At 38.1% G+C, this 16,230-nt stretch overlaps 1 protein-coding gene across 1 annotated transcript in view; it reads right to left on the bottom strand.

Moving 5' to 3' along the window:
- Positions 1–14,453, bottom strand: part of nkd2b (NKD inhibitor of WNT signaling pathway 2b) — a 140,068-nt gene extending 125,615 nt beyond the window's left edge. The window contains exons 1-3 of the mRNA XM_039736711.1: positions 14,129–14,453; positions 13,967–13,993; positions 13,781–13,869 (exon numbers count right to left, since the gene is read on the bottom strand). Of these exons, the coding sequence (XP_039592645.1) occupies positions 13,781–13,869; positions 13,967–13,993; positions 14,129–14,153 (141 nt within the window). The 5' untranslated portion in view covers positions 14,154–14,453. The remainder of the gene's footprint in view (positions 1–13,780; positions 13,870–13,966; positions 13,994–14,128) is intronic.
- Between the last annotated feature and the right edge of the window lie 1,777 nt (positions 14,454–16,230).

Raw genomic sequence — 16,230 nt, 5'->3', positions numbered from 1 at the left:
TACACAGTGCATCTCTCTCTCTCTTTTATAATGGCGGTTTGTTAAACTCCTGAAAAGTAGCCTAATCTCTCAATTTGAAGCCCACATTTGCAACACAAGGGATGGGAAATACTTGCTGATGCAGGGCTTGTTGACTTTTAAAGAACAATGGAAACATTAAACCCTCAATCAGAATAATCAGTGCTGCTTTTTCAATATTACCTCAACCTTGCCTGATGAAGGGGCCTTAGCTCCCTCGAAAGCTTGCATTTGTAATCTATTTAGTTAGCCAATAAAAGGTGTCATTTCACCCTACTTTCTCCTGTATCAACCCATACAAGTAATACTAGTGGCCGCCCAATCTCCCAACGCCTTCTCAGTACAGCCTATCCCATCTCCATCCGTGCCCAGCACATCTGTATGAAGTCCAAGGATGAAGATTTCTCTTATTTATTCATGCGACTATAGAAACAGAGAAGTACCTTTAAAGCACTACTAGCAGAACGCAAAGTTTGACATTGACCAATTCACCGTTTTTCCACATAAAATATTAGGTTTGATACTTTTGATTTATTTTAAAATCTGAATATTAAGTTTATGGTATATGGCCAACAGGATTTTAATAACTTATGAATCCCTACTCACCTAAGCAACAGTCCTTGTTATCTGAATAAAACTTCATGTTCTGTTGTTGCACACAGTGAACAAACAATTGTCCAACCATGAGCTATTACCACTCTCCTGGTTCACAGTTTCTATTACCTGCACTGCTACAGAAAGCTGAAAGCAATCCTAAAAGTTATATTTTGTAGGTGATTTCTTTACACAGATTGTTGTAAACAGCAAGGTTACCTGAAATTGTCTGGTGTTGAATGAGCACAAGAGCAGCACTGAACACTAATTATTGTGAGTGAATTATTTCATCAGCGGAAATTCTCAAGAAGCCTTATTTATGCACATGCATTAGTAACAGTGACTCCAACATAAAAAAAAACACTAGTGGTAGCCCATATTGTAGGAATCAGGGCAGGAATATAAAATGCAACGTAATATTAGGGTCCTAATTAAAGCCAAATGCAGGAAGTGGTGCGTTTTAAAACCAAACGCCATTCATAATAATTCCATTCTAAATTGAAATGAAAAGGTAAAATGTAAAGCATTTCAAGAGAACCAACCAAGAGCAAGACAAAACTACTCCCAGTTGCAAAAAACGAAATATAATAAAACATTCCTGTCATGCCAAAGAGGTTACTAATTGCTATGGCCTCTTCTCGTATGTTGCCTTTGTTCTAGGACTCTTTTCATACTGATAATGTCACAAGGCCTTGCCCTCAGGGTATTTCTATATCATGAACCATCGCACATTAATGAGCACATTTTTTGTTATATGCTTTGAAACATTTCTTTTGTGTAACATTGCATGATTTAGGAACCTTTTCTTGACATCTCAATGCTGGGTGTAATGATGGTATGGTGGATAGCACTACTGCGGCCTCATAGATCGAGTGTTTTGGATTCAAAATCCACACCAGGTCAATTTTCATGCAGTTTGAAAATTTTCACCAGGTAATATGGATTTTTCTCTTAGTACTCTGTTTTTTTTTTTTAATTGGCCCCAAATGATATGGTAAGTGTGTACATGAGAAGGTCCTACCATGGACTGGCAGCCCTCCATTCATGGTCTAACCTCCTATGGTCCCATAATGAATTAAGCAATTTTGAGGATATTATGTTATGTTATGTTATTTGACATTTATTTTGAATCTTTTCTTATTATGAACCATGCTCCAATATCATTTAGCTTCCTCTCGACCTTATGAGTCTGATTAAGCCATTATTTAAGATCACAGGCATAAATCCAATGAGACTATGAATTGCTGAGGTCCAAACCAAGAACTGGTCCAAACAAAGGCTTTTTATCAAGCAAGTGTCCCCATATATGGCAATATGTTTTACTTCACAAAATGGTGTTAAGTGACAGTGCTCCACTGTTTTACCTGATGTAAACTATGATTTAGAGACTGAAAAATCCAAAGACAATTGCAAAGGAAAAATTGTCAGAGTAGCTTTACTAAAACTTCAGCAGTAAAAACAACTTCAAAAATGTTGTTTCCATGCTACTGATTGTGTGTCTGTATTCAGTTAGAATATTTACTTTCATTGTTCTTATTTCTAAGGAAAGAAAATGAAACTTGCAATCTGAATTACATCTTTTCACTTATCATCTCATACGTGAAAAAATATGACTAAATCTTAATAATTACATTTACCTATGTGGTGGACACTTTCACAGATGTATTCAAATACATGGGATCTAAACAAGACATAAAGTTGAAGTTCAAACTCTAGGAGTTATGATTCCCTTGAACTACATGCCAACTTTTAATTAAAAAGTAGAAAAGCATAGTTCTCCATCCCAACTCTATGTGCCTGCAACTGAAGCACGACTGTTGAGCTGTGCATACAACTGAAAATAAAAACACATCTCTTATTTCGAGCCTAAAATTCCCAAGTGGGTAGAGGCTGGGTAATTGTGAAAATATTTTTTTCTTCATAGTAACCCTTTTGTAACTAAGACAAAACGATCAATTGACAATAAGTAAAATGTTCCTTAAGTGCTAATAATTAAGTCAAACCACAAATTACATAAGCACAGGATATGGACAATAAACTTCAAAACAATAAATGTTAAAATTACATTTGCAAGTTATTTTTGAATATTTAATCAGCTCTTCAGCTATATGAAAGTTAGATTTAAAAGAAATACAGTATATCACTATTCCGTATGAGCCACAAGTCATAAAAGCTCATCAGTATTTAAAATAAACCACAGCTGCAGACATTACAAGTCATTAAGAATTCTGTTTAGTGCAAGCACAGTAAAATACTTATTACAAAACGGTACGTTTTTGACTCCTTAAAAACCTATAAAATAAGTGAAAGCAATGTCAAGAAAAAATAAAGAAGCTAAAATAATATTTATAAAGAACTTGTTAATTATAAAACATGGTCAAATACATACACACAGCATCATCTAACAACATTCAGAGCAATGACACATCAGCTACCTAATGAGTTGTGCACCAGTTCAAAAAACTACATCATAAGGTGGGACACTGTTCACGGAAGTCTGTTAGGTAGTATCGTCTAAACATTACACAGAACCCCCCAAATGGATGCACCCCGTGGCCTCCAAGTGTACACTAGAGAAAAACAGATTTTACTTTCACAGTTTATCATGTGATGGCAAAACTACATAGAAACATTATGTTACAGGAGATGAAAACACAAATCACACATGCAAGTGATTTTGGTTAATACAGTACAGTATTGTCATTATTCATTTCTACAGCTAATACAGAACTAATAAACAACATATTTAAAAAATAACTTCATTTAAGAAAACCTGTCTGGACACTGCATTGTAATATTAATTGTACTGGACTATGATACACTGCAGCTTTGTATTGACTAATAATGCTGAAACATGTCTGAATTCATGTTTTTGGTAAACTTCTTTCTGAGCTAGTAAACAGAGGCTAGGGAATACAAAAAAACAGTAGCACATCATCTAGAGATGGGGATAAAAAACAAAATAATATATTATTAATGCACTGAGCTCAAGAATTTTTTTTTTTTGGAATATCAAATTGAACAGATTCTAAATTCCCATAACATTCAGGTTTATTTTTGTTTTTGCATTGTTATGAGAAGATTGGGCTTTAAAATGAAATACTCCAGAACACTACAAACTAGGATGGTTTATCTCTTTCAGGTCTCTTTCTTCCTGTCACCAATAGAGGACTAAGCAACTTTTTTGCAAAAGAAACCTGAGCTGAAATTTCACGTCACACTCAGCTGGGCACTCTCGTATGCTGAGTCCTGAGTAAATATTTTATTGCTAAAAAAACATGTTAATGGTTTAATGACAATGTTTGGTTTTCTGGATACACACTTTTAAGATTTTTTTTTCTTTGAATTGTTGCTATTTCATTAGTTTCACTTTTATTTCAGAACTTCTGTAAAAACAATAGTTGGAACCTTTCGAGTCCCCAATATGCTGAATCTTTTAAATGAGGTAATGTGTTTAATGACTTTGTACAATAATTCAGGATAGGTTTCTCTGTTTGGAATTTCAGCACAGACAGTACAGCACAGACAGGAATGAATCTCATATATATATATATATATATATATATATATATATATATAATAATATAATATGAGATTATAATATATATAACATAATATATATCTCATATATTGCAAGAATCTCATGTCCAATCTCTTTCGTCTCGTGGGTCTTTTAGTGTCTTCCGTGATCTTAATGTGACGATCACGTCCCGTCTCCCATCTTTCTCTCCCAGGATTTTTTTATAATAGATATATAGCTGAAAGGCCAACTACAAACATCAAGGCTTATCTCATACGGAATAGCCCAAATTTAAAGTTAGATTACATAAAAACGTGTTATGTACTGTGAACAAGTATTTCTTGCTTTACTGAGGAGAAATTCTTGAAATTTACAAGGGATGAATCAAATAAATAAAAAATAAAAGAGATTTACATTTTTGACTAAAGTGGGATGATTTTAGCTATCTTCAGTAAAATAATAATGTGAATAATATATTGCAATACATTGCTGAACTAAATCATGATGCTCAATATATTGAAAAACATAAACATTGCTTCCAGGTGTGGCGGAAGAACTGCCCAAAAGGGCTCAGTAGCTCCTGCTGCAGCACCCCCTGGCACCGCCGCAGATCCCAACAGGGCTGCACCACACTCTAACTCCCATGAAGCCCTGCAGGAGTCTGAGGCACCACTGCAACCCAGGGGGGTTGCCATCTAGTGTTCTGGGGGAGGTCACGCTCTGACCGCACTTGCTCCCCGGGTCCTCCCAGCGTGGAAGCGGCCCAGCTGGGCAAGAGCCCCGGCAGCACGCTTCATCCTCCCATAGTAAATCTACATCCAATTACAAAGTTTCAAATAAAGAAATAAAGGCTCAGAAAACATGTCTATCCTATAGCACATCCCTGCTTTCAACTTGTTACTAAGTTTTAACTTCCAGAGTCTGCTCTAAGTGTATTCTGGGATGAACTGTTGCCCAGTCTAAGGGTGGTTTCCACCTTGTCCCAAACAAGCTGAACATGTCTCTAGTTTCCAACTACCTTGAAACTGAATGAGGTGGTTTCAGTAATCTTATGGTAGGATGGATAATCTAGACAACTAAACGGGTAAATGCTTTCTGGAGATGCATACTAGTAAAATTATATGTAATTAATCTCAGAAAGAAATGGCTAATTCCTAGCCAATAGAATATATTAATTAAATAGGAGATAGTTAACAGTTTTCAGATTCATTTACTTAATAAAATATTCTTTAATATTTAACTAGTACTTATGATTTGTCATTATCACATAAACAGTACTCCTGTTTGCAGTGTGCCTGAAAGAAGCAAACTTGCACTATGGACTATAAATTTACACTGATGTGGCCAAGTCTGCATTCAAAACACAGGTGCACCAACTTTGAAAACTGTTTAACTATTTATAAGGTGTTCAGATTCATCTAGACAAGCTGTATAAATTTGGTGAATAAAATATGTTTTCAATTCTAAGGGGTTTTTCCCTGATTAATATTTAACCCTACCTCAAAAGACAGGTGAACCTAAACAACTGGCACACTTTCAGCTTTCATACATGCATTGATACCTTCAGTATTTATTTAACTTATATTGTAACAATGGAAATCAGTTTTTATTTGCCCCTTAGATATTTTTTTTATTTGTGAAACAAAAGCAATATTCTGTAAACTGCCCCAGAGAACTGTAAGCTGAAATCCATTTTTAATTAGGATGATCACCTAAAGACACAGGAAACAGGCAAAAAAAAAATCAAAGCATGCCATTTTTGTGACCAGTACTTTTCTTTCAAGAATACAAAGCATTCAGTGCATTGCCAGCAGAAAAAGGCACCAAGAGAGCACAAGAGGATTAAAGCAGGAAAGACCTTTCTGATCAAAGCCCACTTGAAGTGCACCGCCAGTTCCTGCTCTCAAACATCATAAAGGTCTTAAATCTGTTCCGATTGTCCAGACGTTTGCCCATACTGGCTTTGATTAAACAGCTGTCACACAGAGCACTCTTGTTTTGAAATCCCCCAAGGCTGCATAATTTTATTTACCCATCAAAGATCATTTTCCCAAGCTGCAGTGTTCAGAGGCCCACTGTGGGGAGTCCACGGGGGCTGTGCTGTCCTCCCATCAAAGCTACAACCCTGCTGGAACTGAAACAATATCCTTGAACTCCAAGAACAACATGAATACCAAAGTGTTGATTTTAAAATATATCTTCAGTGGTATTTGGAAGTGAGAATTTCCAGTCGGTGCTCATGGGTGCTCATGACATAAAACAGAAGAAAACCTCTAACATCACTGAAGCCCCATATGTAACCATGTCCTTTGAAGTTTGTAGAGACAACTCCCTTTCATAAATTATGCATGCAGAATATTAAAATCTGTTTCTCAAAAGGAGAGCCCATGCTTGTAAATATTCAGCAACAGTTTGCTACTCTTTGAGTGCCTCATTGCTCAGTACAATGTAAGCTGTTTGAACCGAGCTGACCGATCAGTCAGAACAAACTGCTCTAAAACAGCATAGCTGAAGGAAGACTGCCTTTAAAAAAGGCAGTTTCAATTAGAAATAAAATTACATAAACAGACAATATACAAAATCCTTAGTAAAAGAATAACAAATGCACATGAATTAAACTTATAACTGTGGGCATTTCATAAAAAGGCACATGTGCTAATACCCTTAAAGACAAGAATTTTAAAAATTCTGAACTTAAATGCTACTTATACAAGGGACAATCAAAAAGGTTTCGCACTTTTGTATTTTTTTGGAAACGGTGAAGGTGGAAGGAGTATTAATTAGGTATTAAAAAGTTAGTAAGAGAGTGGGAAAATTGCATCACAAACAAAGGTGACTATGTAGAAAAGTGATGCAATTTACTTTTGAAATTCTTAATAAATAGTTTAAAAAAATGTGGAAACTTTTTGAACGTCCCTCATATATCCTTGAGAACCACACAGACATTCCACTCGAGACCTGTCGATTACAAGTAAATTACAGTATGTCACCTCCTCTTCTCTCCTGTACCTGCCTAAGTTAAATAAATGCCTACACTACACTACAATCATTTACTTGTTTAATCTAAAATGAAATAGAGCTAACGATAAAAGAATGATGTAAATTAAAGCTTTATAAAATTGACAGTTCACAGATAAAAAAACCTAGGGAGTTCAATACATTTACATTTACTTAGACACAAAAAAATGGAAAATCCATCACTTTAGAGCCAAACTCAATAAAATCACTCTAACAGTCAATCACACTTCAGAATGTCACACGTCAGGATGGAGGTTTACTTCTAGCTGCTGATACAACTTGCCACTGACGAATTAAAGACAACAGCTCTGAAGGAAATCTTAACACCACTGGAGACTTATCAACAGTCAAGAGTCTGGGGTGTGACTTCCTAAAAAGAAGAGACAGGCATTTTGGTTGATACTTTTTTTTCAACAATGGGATAGAAGTTAGGAACTAGCCCAGAAAGAAACACAAATCCATTGCAGAATTACCCGTTGCATATTTTGTATACACTTATATGCGCATATAAATATGCACATATTGTATAAAACATTATATGCAAAATAACACTAGTGTTTAAAGGTTTCAAATCACCAAGAATGGTTTATGCTTTGGATAGAAATTGATCCTTTTTTTATGAAGCAACCATTATTTTATTCAAAATATAGCCAAGACATTTCTAATGTTGCAAATGGCTATTTCTGCTTAAAATGCCTGATTTATAATGTATTATTCATGTGTGATTGCAAAGTCCAGTTCTCCTAGCCCTTCTTTAATTAATCATGTTTAGATGCTATTGGTTATTAGAGAAATCTTTGTAATTATGCTAATACAGCTAAAACCTGTAATTCTGCTTAGTAAAACCAAGTTAATTGTCTTTACTTGTGGTGGAAAGTACTGGCATTCCCAGTGTTCAATTCTGAGTTCAAAAATGGACAACATCTTAAAACAGCTTTATCAAGAAACACGTTGGTCCATTACTGTTTTGCAAAATTAAGATTAATCTGTGTACACTAAAGATTTCATATAAAGACGTTCATTCTGATCTTCAGAGGAGGGTAAACAGGATCTAACCAGGACAAAAAATAAACAAATAATCTATATTGTTAATAAATAAACGGACACGGTGTCGCAGCGCTAGCAAGGAGCTGGCGCTCCGTTCACAGATTGTTCCTGCCTCATGCTGCATTCTTCTAAACGTGTACTACGAAGATATTTCAATGTTCCTTAAAAGTTTTGAAGAATCGCCGTTCTAAGCTTACAGATGGCTTAACGTCTATTACAGAGCTGACTGTGTGGCGATTGGGTATTTGGAGAAAGAAAAGGAAGGACAGGAATTGGAGGTTAGTACGTTTGAAAGAGACAATACTGCTGCAATAAATTATTTCATCGAAGGTCACACACGGCAAAGCAAGCATCTTGCGTGAGGTAGGAACAATCACTGAGCCACCGTGTTCCCATGTTTAATAACATGCTTTATCTCATATCATCATGAAAATTATATCACATAGACATCTCAATATTTTAATTATACAGAGAGGAGTAATATTACGAATGTAATGAATTCTGTGTCCTGTTGGAGGAAGAGAAAGCCCGGAAGCACGTAGTGATTCACACACATAGAGCACATAGAAGATCAAATACAAAACAAAGCATTTAACGTGATACTTTAGTTATGATGGGATTTGAGAAACTAGTAATTAAACCATTTTAAGATGAAGTTTATGATGTTCTACTTTAATGACAAAATAAACTATGTGATTAAAGTGGAAATTTCGAGATTAAAGATGACATTTCGTGCTTTTTTCCCACTGTGTGCCTATTTTTTTTTTTTCTCTGTACCCTAATAAGCTTTCATATGACACTCAGATGATGGGCTACAACTCGCCTTTTTACAGCTACAGTACTTTGATATCTGACAACTTCTTTTTTATTTTGGCATTGTGCAACTTTCTGAATTTGAGCTTTCGAGTTTCTCCGACACGCTATAACACTCGATCAACTTCCTTTTGTTGTTTATACCACTTTTAAACCAACAAATAGTACGTTTTCCTTGCCTCCACTTGGTATTCGCTGAAATTATTCTATTTTCCCATGTGCTTTTGCCATTGTCTTTTCACAGAAGGCTGAGCTTAAGGGCTATTTATATTGATTTGCATATTCAAAGAGGCGTAATACTGGGAGGAGACAGGGCGGGACAACAGGCACATGCAGGTGCGTTACTTTTCACGCTGACCGAGATTTATGTAGCACAAGAACGTGGAAGTTGGCAACCACACAGATTTATGCATCTGGATCTTTTTGTGCATAAGCACATTTCCGCTTTTGTGCTTACGCCATGTTATAGTTCGAATTCTATGCACGCCGTTATGCATGAGGCCCCTGGTGTCTGATTAAGCAAATCTAACAAACAGGTGCTAAAGATCAATGACATCATGTGCAGGCTGAACCAAAGTAATCAAATGAAACAGAAACAGTCATGTAAAGGAAATAAACCTAAGCAAGGAGCAAGCATATTAAGATGGTGAAGTTTCAGTAGATGAGTTGGTTTAACCTGCAAATCCTACACCATGACAAAAATCAGCATGACAGCAAGACTCAAAGTGGTCATCCTTCCTTATCAATGTCTCTCCTAAGCAGACAGTTGTTTCCAAAAGTGCTGTCCAAGTCCTTCTGCAGTAGCACAATGAAAAAGCCAGTGCAGAAAACAAGAAATACATCAAGCTTACTTCCTTTCAAAATCTGAAAACATCCACTCAGAACTTTGCAGAAACCACTGCAATCCTGGTATGCCAGTCTACAGTCTGGACATATCTTATCAGAAGTGGTCTTCGTGGAAATGCTGCAAATAAAAAGCTATTCCTCCAAGGTAGAAATAAAGCCCAACTATTCACCATTTCATGTTAACACAAGGACTGGTGTGCAAAAACATGGAAGCACTTCTTCTAGACTGATGAGTGAAATTTTGGGCTTTAACAGAAGGAAGTTTTTCTATTGAAGTGGAAGACTGCATTTATTAATGTGAAGCACAGTGGAGATTTCCCTTCAGTACTTAAACTGATGGAACAAATGGAACTGGTGATGTGATCAAAGTGGATCCTCACTGCTGAGAAGTACTGGCAGGTTCTTATCTATCAAGCAATACAAGAAGAGGGGCATCTGATCAACACCAGCTTCACTCCGCAGCATAATGATGACCCAAAATGCAAGGCCAAAATTATAAAAAGCTATCTGTGTGGCAGTAGGGGGCGCTAGTGCTCCCTTGAACCCTCAGGTACCACGCTAGACACCAGGTAAAAGTCCATGACTCTTTATTTTTCTTTAACACAGTGCACCAAGCACCCTGCACACTACTCATAGCTTTAAATAGACAACACAATAATAATCTCTCCAACTCGCCCAGACACTTCACCCTCCTACCTCCCAGCTCAGCTCAGTGTCTGGACTGGCCCATTGTCCTTTTATAGCCCCTGACCCAGAGGTGTTCCTGTCCAATCAGAGCACAGTCCCTTATTCCTTCCGGGTCAGGGTAAACAGTCCTTTTCTTCAACCCGGGAGCACGTTGTTCCTTCCTGTCACGTGACCGTGACGTACTCCCAGGTTATAGGGCACATAAGAGCCCACGAGCCCCCCTACAGCGACTCCCGGTGGCCCCCAAGGTATCCAGCAGGGCTGTGTATAAACACTACATAGTCCATGAGGCCCTGCTGGAACTCGGGGCACGATCCTGCTGTCGGGAGAGCTCCTCCTGGCGGCCTGGGGGTGAGGGCCGGAGCACGAAGCCGGCAGTCCTCCACATCTACAACAAAAACAGGGACAGGGAATCCTGCAACAGATTTATGATGCACCACTGTGCTCAACGTCATATAGCCAGTCCAGGTGGGGGATTATTTTGAGAGATTGAAGCAAGTAAGAAAGCCAAAATCTGCAGTGGTTCTCTGGCAAATTTTTCCAAGAGGCAAGTAACCGAAAACACGAGGACCTTCAGAACCTGCATGCAAGTATACCTCAGCCTACTCTCACACTGCTGTGTTTTAATCTAAAAGCATCACTTTTAACCAAGACAATCTCCATCTAGCATTTTCACATCATTTATGAAAGTACCTTAACCCACACTCAAACAACTGTAAACGCATATGACATAGCCATTCACCTACAAAGGGCAAGAAGACATCAGCAGAAATTACATTAATTTAAATCTTCCATTTACACTCAAAGAACAGCCAAGGCAAATAGGAAAAAACAGATTGTTTTGTTTAGACTGACGATGTGCTGGATCTTTTATACTCTAAGTAATGCATGAGTATAAGGCGAGCAAAGCAGCAGTGAAAATGTAATGAGCAAGATCCAATCAGGAAAGGAACATGTCATAAGCATGAACCAGTCAGAGGGCAATTCTATGTTTTTGCCCATTCACACTCTGATCATGAGCAACTATCTAATCACCCAATCATGTGGGATGAGCACAATACATAAAATCATACAGGCCAGGAAATTCAGTTAATGTTCACATCAAACACTAGAAAGGGAAAAAATGTGATCTCATTGATTCGGACCATGGATTGATTGTTTTTCCAGATTTGAATATTTCAGTAACTGCTAATCAGCTGTGATTTTCATGCACAATAGTCTCTAGAGTTTACTCAGAAAAGTATGAAAAGCAAAAAAAATAAATTAAAAAACAACCAGTGAGTGGCACTTCTGCAAACAGAAAAACCTTATGAGAAATGTCAGAAAAGAACGGCCAGACTTGTCCATACTGACAGAGAGGGTACAGTAACTCAGATAACCACTCCGTACAACTAGGGTAAGCAGAAATGCATCCCAGAATACATAACATGTCAAACCTTTAGTTGAACAGGCTACAACAGCAGAAGACTACATTGGGTTCTACCCCTGTCAGCTAAAACAGAAAGCTGAGACTGCAGCTGGCACAGGTTCACCACAAGTGGACAGCTAAACACTGGAAAAACATAGCCTGGTGAGTCTCAGTTTCTGCACAGATGGTAGGATCAGAATTCGGCACCAACAGCATGAACCCATGCACTTAACCTACCTTGCGTCAACAGTCCAGGCTAGTTGTGGAGGTGGTGCAATGTTGTGAGAATATTTTCTTGGCAAACTTTGGACCTGTTAATATCAATTAACCATCACTTGAATGCCACAACCTATCTGAGTATTACTGCTGACAACTCCATGGCCGCAATTTACCCATCTTCTAATTTCTACAACCAGCATGATGATATATCATATCACAAAGCAAAAGTCACTTGAACAGGTTTAATGAAAATGACAATGAGTTCAGTGCTCTTCAGTAGACCGTCCCAGTCACCAAATCTGAATACCATAGAACACCTTTGGAGTGTTGTAGAATGGGAGGCTCAAGGCATGGATGTGCAGCCTTTTGTTATGCAATCACATCAGCTTGAAGCAAAATCTCAAGGGAATATTTTCACAATATTGTGAAATCCATGCTACGATGAAATGAGTCTGCTCTGAGGGCAAAAGCAGGCCCTACCCAATACTGTATTAGTATAGTGCATCTGTGAGCGTAAATACATTAGTGTTAGTGAAGGCCTGCTTCTACACTCAACTGCAAAAGGCAAAGGTTAGTCTTGATTAGATCTGTGATGAAGACAATACAGCTTAATTATAGTATCACTAACCTAATGTTCTGTTTGCTCAGGGTGAAAATATCCTTTAGCCATTTCCGTATGCATATTTATTAAGATAAGTTGTGTATATACATGAATATACAATATATATTCATCCATCCCTTTTCTAAAACTGCTTTATCCTGAGAATGGTTGTGATGAAGCTGAAGCATGTCCATAAATATTCAAAATTCTCAGCAGATGTCAAACAGTTAAGTCAGTCGGGGTAATTGAAAATCTCATATCAAGAACATTCAGACTTACAAGTCTATACTTTTGTCATAGAAAAGTAAAAAATGACAAACCGTTAGGAAACGGAACCATTATACAGAAGCTATGATACTGGCAACTCATAAAACGTTAATACTGTTTATAAACAGGAACCTAACATATTCAGATCAGTTTTAAAACGTCTTTAAACACGGGAGTGCCTGGAGAGCGCAGTTCGTACAGCGTCGAATCCCTCACTGCCTGTGCGTAGTCAGTAGGTTCTCCAAATGATCGTATTTTGTATGGAGTTTTCCTCCGGGCATTTCTCTCAACAGCCCGAAGACCCGCTTATGAATTACCAACTATGAGACTGCACGTCCAAATCCAAGAGAGATCCTTCTTTGCGTATAAAACCCCCTGATACCTTTAATAACTGTAGTAATCTAGTTCAGTTAATTGACGGATAGTTAACATCCGATACGCAGCCCACATTTACACACAAGGTAACAAAGGAATGGGATGCAACGGACTTCAAAGGGCTTTATGTTGTTCACGACTACCTGAAAGGTGAGCTTAAGAGCACGAACCGAAGGCAAATTCGTCGGCTTTACAATGCGAAAGCGACATTCAGTATGTAAGAAAAACTTTCCTGAGCAGGACCAGTAAACACTTTACGAACTCATAAATGGAGACAGTCGTGCCAACACGCAGTAACACGCGCGCCATGCGCCCGATGCCAACACACCATTGCTATCCACTCACGCTCGCCCAAGTCAAACCCTACCTCAGCATCTCTCACTTTGGCGTCATATCTGCTGTCACCGTCGTCCAAGCCTCTGCGAGCAATGTATGCGTTTACTACGAAGCTGTCTCCTGGAAAAAGGAAGCGAAAGAACTGTCAGAAAAGCAACAAAAACAAAAAACAAGATGCTTGTACATTATCGTTCAAATACAATAAAAAGTAGCTTACCCTCGGGATTTTCTCGCCGTTTGCAGGCTTTGGCAACACATGGAAGGCATGGAAAAACAAAAGAAGAGAAACGTAAGCAAAGAGCCACGCGTAACTGGTGCCACTGGAGACAAAAGCCATCCCCACTCAGCCGGTACACTGCCCCTGTGCCACGAGCCTTACCGTGCTTCGATTGCAGTTTGCCCATGTCGTGCGCGTGGGTCCTTCGGCTGCTACGATTCCTCTATGCGAGTCTTCCCCTGGAAGGCGCTCATTTGGAGTTTGACAGTCAACTTGTAAAATCCCAACGCTTGTAAAAAAAAGCAAACTTCTTAAAAATCCCCAAACATTGGTTCATATAAAAAGACACACAACAACGTGTTAATCCCAGGAAATGTACACAAAAATGACAACTGGTTTTGCAAATGAGGTACGTTAGCCACCAAACAGGTCTCTCTCCTCGCTAAAGAGGAAAGCGGACTCTGAAGAAATCCCAAAGCTGCTGGCTCGATGCCTCCCTCTCTTTCTCCCTCTCGCCGCGCTTGTCCGTATAGTTCACTACGAATATAACGCCCCCTGTCGTATGTGAGGTGAACATGGCAGGATTATACGCAAGCTTTGTTTTATTTTAATAGTATATTTAGTGCACACGATTTATTTAATATTCAATAAGCAAATAAAAAAGTTACCCGTTGTTAAAACTTGCAAGGAAAAACATCTGTAACGTCAAATGATAGTTATTAAAAGTTACACTAACATTTCTCATGGCTTTTTTTATACTTGTAGTTTATTTTAACACTATTATGGAATCTGATTAATATTCCTCTTTTTTGTAAAGTAATTGAATTTTTGGTTCACAGTTAGCTCAATTAATTGATCCCCTACTAAAAACAAAAAAAAAAACCTAATTATTATTGATCTTTCTTTTCATTTTCTAAACTCACTTTTACCATGATAATGTATGAACCATGCCAGTCCCTGGGCGATACACGCTTGGTACCCAATTTCAAATATGCAGAGCAATTTTAAAGAACGTCATGTCTGCTACCTTTCGGTGCGACATCGACATCCCTTGGTACAAACACACCAAATAAATACATTCAAACACGCAATCGTAAACTCAAAAACTGCGTGCATGGCTAGGCTAAGGTAAACTAAGAAAGGTAAAAAGAAATGAGAGAAGGAGGAATGTGGAATGTTCATGCATCTACCCAATTCTGAACGCGTGTCATACAATACAAGATGGTGGAAATGGAGACTTTCCGGACAGCAATGGACCCTATCATGGACAGAACACCTGTCCGTCGGAGGATACACCACAATAAAGCCACTCGTTGTATCTTCGACCGAAGAAGCATCGGAATGAGACACTGAGACCGTTTAGCTATTAGGTAAACAGATTACTCTAGTGGGCTAAATAGTCCCCTCTCGTTTATCAAATTTCAAACAGCAAGCCAAACGTTAACTTACAGGACAATATCGGCAGCTACTAATCCCTATGCAATTCAGTTTTCTAGAATTGATTGAACATGTGGCTTGTAAAATTTTAATATTTGATATCGTTGACTTTATGAACAAAAAATGCTTTTATTTTCCGAAAACCACTATATAGTATAGCAGATAGACGGAGTCATTTCCTGTAGCATCTAACTCAAAAAAAGACACCAGCCCTGAAAGAATGGAGGGCGACGGCAGTGGCACCCACTTACGGTAACATTCATTATCAGTATTGCATTGTTTTCATTTTATGGTTAGAATAAGAGTCTTTTCAGGGTACCTCGGAGGAAGACCACTGTGACTCAGCAAAGAAGATGTGCAAAAGCCAGGAACTGAACTGGATCGGAGTGCTAAGAGGCACTCTTTTTAATGATATCCGGTAAGCCACACAATATGAAATACGGTTATAGGTTATTCCAGTCGTTGAGAGATGGGGGGTCGGACTTCCGGAGCTCAAGAGTCCACTCGGTGATCTTTGAGAGATAAAACCCGAAAAAAAACGCAGTTCTGCGTTGTGACACGCATGGGTTTCAGGGCGAGAACTCTACTGGCGCTCAGTTTTTCCATCTAATACATATATAGGGTGAATCAAATGGTACTGGTATGTATATACTTACATACAACTTTTGTGGTCAATTCATGTGCCACATTTGGTACATGTGTTTAACATGATGGCGAACAGGTTGAGACATTCCTATAAATCATCTTGCACATATGAAATATGTTTTGTGAATAAATTGTTTCTGCCATTGAAATGTTAACATCATTTTGACTCGCCCTGTATTTAC

The sequence above is a fragment of the Polypterus senegalus genome, chromosome 15 (genome assembly GCF_016835505.1).
Source record: "Polypterus senegalus isolate Bchr_013 chromosome 15, ASM1683550v1, whole genome shotgun sequence".
NCBI lineage: Eukaryota > Metazoa > Chordata > Cladistia > Polypteriformes > Polypteridae > Polypterus > Polypterus senegalus.
The sequence above is the reverse complement of the archived record's forward strand: the minus strand, read 5'-3'. Positions and strand labels throughout refer to the sequence as shown.